The 4,625-nt window shown below is 48.9% G+C and overlaps 1 protein-coding gene across 1 annotated transcript; it reads right to left on the reverse strand.

Moving 5' to 3' along the window:
- Positions 1-1,046: 1,046 nt before the first annotated feature.
- Positions 1,047-1,823, reverse strand: LOC138352696 (piggyBac transposable element-derived protein 4-like). The gene has a single exon (XM_069305274.1). It carries the CDS (start codon positions 1,821-1,823, stop codon positions 1,047-1,049), a length of 777 nt encoding a protein of 258 aa, XP_069161375.1.
- Positions 1,824-4,625: the final 2,802 nt, after the last annotated feature.

A 4,625-nucleotide genomic window follows, 5' to 3' on the forward strand; every position in this document is an offset into this window, starting at 1 on the left:
TGTACATTGTAGTAAAATATGGGTTTAACCACTGTGCTGCTCGGGCTAAAAATAAGGCGCCCCCCCCCCCCTCTGTGAGCCGGAAATAAATTCTTGTCATTTTTTTTGTTTTTAATATTAATACGCTCCCCTGATCACATATGTGTAATAAACAAATCGAAATTGTACTTACTTTGGCCGCAATGGGGTCCGAAAAAATGGCGTGTAACGTCATTATTTGGTGGTCACCCGAGGCGTAGACTCTCGGAGCCAGTCATGCACCAGCTTCAACTTGCGGGAGTTGCCACAGATAATTTTATATTCATTTTTTGCATACATTTCCAAATGCATTTGTTTTGTTTTTCTTGCAAATCCTATGTATAGTGACCACGTACACAATATTATGGCAGTAGAACATCCGTACTGTCCCAAGACACTGTGTTATATGCATCACAAATGTCTCAACTTATATTGCTCATATTTCCAATGTTTCATGTTCATTCATGTATATTTACAACATATTTTCACACTATATACTATCACACACTATATACATTCACCATCAACACACTCCACACTCAGAACTCTGCGAGTGTGTAATATGCAGCGAAATTGTCGACAGGGCATTGTAGAACTTTGCGATCAACGCACCAGGTGGAGATTCATCATCGCTTGCGTTCTTTATGTTGAGTGTTCTTGCATACAACACAGGCACGTTTACCCTTGTCCCGTGATGCTGTGCCTGGCATATATTGGAGTTTGTGTACACCGAACATATCGTTACCCCTCATTCTGTCTGGAACTGCGTGTGGCATTGTTGTTGGCACCCCACGTTGGAACAGAGCCCTCCTTCCCATTCTTCACGAAGCAGTTGTGAAACTAGAGAAACACTGAATGTCCATATTGGGAGTCTCTTCTTGATTTCACTAGATACATGTTGACACAGTTGAGCACTGCAACAGCAATTAGGGGGAAAAATATTTTTTTCCTCCACTTCACAGAGTTCCACACGCACTCGACGGCACTGAGCATCAAGTCACATTTATCTACGAGGCACATGTTCACGTTTAGTCTATGACACAGTCGGGTTTATATATTGGGAAGTGTGTTTGAAAGTGCACTGTGCCACTGTCCAACATAGCACCTGTGTCAATTGTTGTCAACATATTCACCTCTCGTTTGTCCCTCCACCGCACTGATAACATCTTGTCACACTTTCGCTGCTGGCAATCACCCACTGCAATACCTATACCAAACACTAGCATTTCCCTCCTGTGGACTTTCACAGTGCCATATACGCCGGTGTTGTTGTCAAGGAGGAATCCAGTCAACAAGGGGCTGGTATAGTAGTTGTCAGTGAACAGTATATGCCCCTTGTTCAGCAACCGTTCCATGAGGGTTTTGACAACACTGCCGGAGAACCCGTGTGGCTCTTGTGCTTGTATGTTTACGTCTGTACCTGAATACAGCTTCATGTCCATGACGATACCAGTTTCGCAGACGCAGAGCACGAAAATCTTTAGTCCAAACCGATGCCGCTCTGATGGGATGTAATGCTTGAATGCAAGTCGTCCCTTGAAGAGGACTAACGATTCATCAATCACCACATTCTGTCCAAGTACAAAATAGTCACAAAACTTGCCTTTCATATCACTAAAAACCTTCCGCACCTTCCAAAGTCTGTCGTGTCTGTTCTCATTTTCATTGTTTTCAAAGTGCAGAAACCTGAGAAGCAGCAGGAACCTATCACGTGACATGTACCTGTTGAACACGGGGGATGGAACAAGGCTGTCTTTGCTACAATATTCCTGGATGACGTGCTTCTCAGAGTGTTTCATTATCATGTTCAATGCAAGAAACACGCAAATTTTGTAATTTTCGGTGTCCTTCCATCGTGTCATGTGAAAGGCAAGTAAAATGCCAGTGTCTATGAGCGTATCTGTTTGTCTCAGTCACGCGATGGTTCTTGAATTCGTTATTCAAATAAGGCAAAAAATAGTCGATTTCAGCCATATCATCACCTGTATAGGGGAATAATGGTGTCACACCAACAGTAGTACCATCAAAAGTTGGAATTAGTGGATCAAATCTCTCACAATCCTCCCACACAAGTACACCCGAGGATTTGGTTTTGGCGCCAAAACCACGGCCAATACCACAGATAACACCACCACGAGCACCAAAAACACGGCCCCGTCGTCTTGTGCTAGACTCGCGTATAGGTATGGCAGAAGATGAGGCTGTTCTGCGTATCGTATCGTAGGTCTACCACGAACACCTAATGTGTGAGGGGAACACTATCGTCATTGTCCTCTGGTAACGTCGCATTGTCCTCCAAAAAAAACTAGCCCGAATATCAGCCAGAGTCATGTTACCGAAGAAGGCACCCAGTGCAACAAACTTACGAACGTCGTAGGCCCGAGGATTCACCGCAGGCTGGCTGGACTGAATAACTCTGAAGACGACCTGGTAGACCAGAACCCTGCAACAGGGAAGAAGGGAAACTTGGATCATCCCAAAGCGCGTCTCCGGCTGTCAAGGCCGTCGTGCACAGGTAACAGTGGAGAGTCACAACCGGACACAACACATGATGTACCCCTGGCCTAAACAACCAAGCATCTACAATCAAGGACCCCTCCAGAAATCCAGAAAGCGGCAGTCTCATTTTTCGTCAGAAAAGAAGGAGACAGCTGCAAACGAACAAACCTACCACCAGGACCAAAAAAGCAGAAACAGAAACGAGCATGAAACTCCCTCGCCCCGACCCTCAGACGCCAATGCCAACAGGAAAAGAGCCTTGGAAAAACTATCCTGAACCAATGGGGCTACCCCAAACCATGAAGGGAAAAAGGAGAGCACCCTGTCCAACGACCAGGACGGCTCAGGCGGCGTATAAGCAGGCCTGAGGTGGAACAACACATGAGACATCTTGTGTAATGGTGCAGAAGAAGCATCAACGCCGAACGCAAGCTGCAGCCGCTCCGCCAGTGCCGCACAATACGAGGCGACAGTATTCAGCATAAGTTGACGGTCCTGGAACAGCCACGAAAGGAAGGACAAGACAATCCTATTAGAGACCGCAGTAAATCAACAAAGGATAAGAAATAACGGAAGGTCTACCAGGAAACTTCATGCTGCCAGAAGGACCACCAGGAAACTTCATGCTGCCAGAAGGACCACCAGGAAACTTCATACTGCCGCCGAGACGAAGCATACAGGTGGGACACATTCAACAAAGCCGCACTCTAACCCTACTTGGGGGGTGATAGACTCAAGTCAGAAAGACCAGACGCGAAGACTCGGGGAGAAGATCGAACCAGCCACGTAACGGACCGTACTGATTTGCTGAAAGAAGTGGAGCCGTTGGAAGACTCTTGGATTCGGACACTGACCAACCAGCGCTTGAAACCAAGGCTGGGCCGGCCACCAAGGGCCAGAAGGACATCTCTCGCTTGATAAGTCTCTAAGCAAGCTAGAACCAGGAGGAACAGCAGAACCAGGCGACAGAGGTACAGATAACCCCACCTCGACCAGTCCTGCTTGAAGGCACTGTCTACAAAAGCCTCACAGTCGGGAAAGGACGCAACATACAACGGGAGACACCTCGACCACGCCAACGCGAAGAGGTCCAACGAGGGGGTAGAAATAGCGTAACCTACTCTATCCTTTTGAGATGTAGTTTTTGTCACAGTATATGTACTTGAACTAGAAGAGGTCCAGTTCCGGAGGCCCATACATCTGGTAGAGCCAACTGAACCAGTCGGCATTGACCATCCATTTTGTGAATGGGGGCTGGGGGATCCAGGGAGTGTCTGGGGGGCGAATGGGGTCTGGAGGGGTGCATGGGGGGGGGGCAAATGGGGGCTGGGCATCTAGGAAGGTATGTAGGAAGATCTGTGGTAGGGCCTGGGTAGGAAGGGCATACTGTGTAGGTAGGTCTGGAGTAGGAAGGGCATACTGGGTAGGTATGTCTGGAGTAGGAAGGGCATATTGGGTCTGGAAATTAGGGAGGGGTCTGAGAGAGGTATAGGGGGGTTGAGAGGTAGTATGAGGTTGAGAGTCAGATAGAGGGTGAGAGGTTGGGGGGGGTGAGAAGAATAGAGGTGGTTGAGGGGTAGAGGGGGTAGATGGAGGGAGGGGGTAGATGGAGCATGGATAGTGAGAGTGGGAGAGAGGTTGTAAAAGTCAGGGAAACTCAGGAGTAGGTGTGGGCATTGGGGCAGAAGGGGGGGAAGAGGGAAATGGAGGAGGAGGTGAGGGGTACCCCTGTCCCCCCCCCGGGGGTCCATGTGACCCCCTCGCAAGAGGAGGGGGTCACGTGAAAGGAGAGGTAAGGGCTGGGCGGGTTTTGGGGGTTGAGGGGATGAGGGCTGGGCGGGTTTTGGGGATTGTGGGGATCAAGGAGTCCTTGGAATGTGGGATACAGCAGACGGATTTGAATGCAATGGGGTCAGAGGAGGTGTTGGGAGATAAGCAGGGGCAGGGGATGAGAGGGCTGATTTCGGGAGGATATGACCTGGGAAGCAAGTGTGGGTTGGTTAGCACGGGGTGGGGCATGGGGTGAGTTAGCACTGCGGTGGGTAATTACGCCCAAATAGGAAGAGTTGTGTCGTGGAGGTCGGCTCGCCCTGTGGGCTGTTTATTTT

Source organism: Procambarus clarkii, chromosome 54, assembly GCF_040958095.1.
Source record: "Procambarus clarkii isolate CNS0578487 chromosome 54, FALCON_Pclarkii_2.0, whole genome shotgun sequence".
In the NCBI taxonomy this organism is placed as follows: Eukaryota; Metazoa; Arthropoda; class Malacostraca; order Decapoda; family Cambaridae; genus Procambarus; species Procambarus clarkii.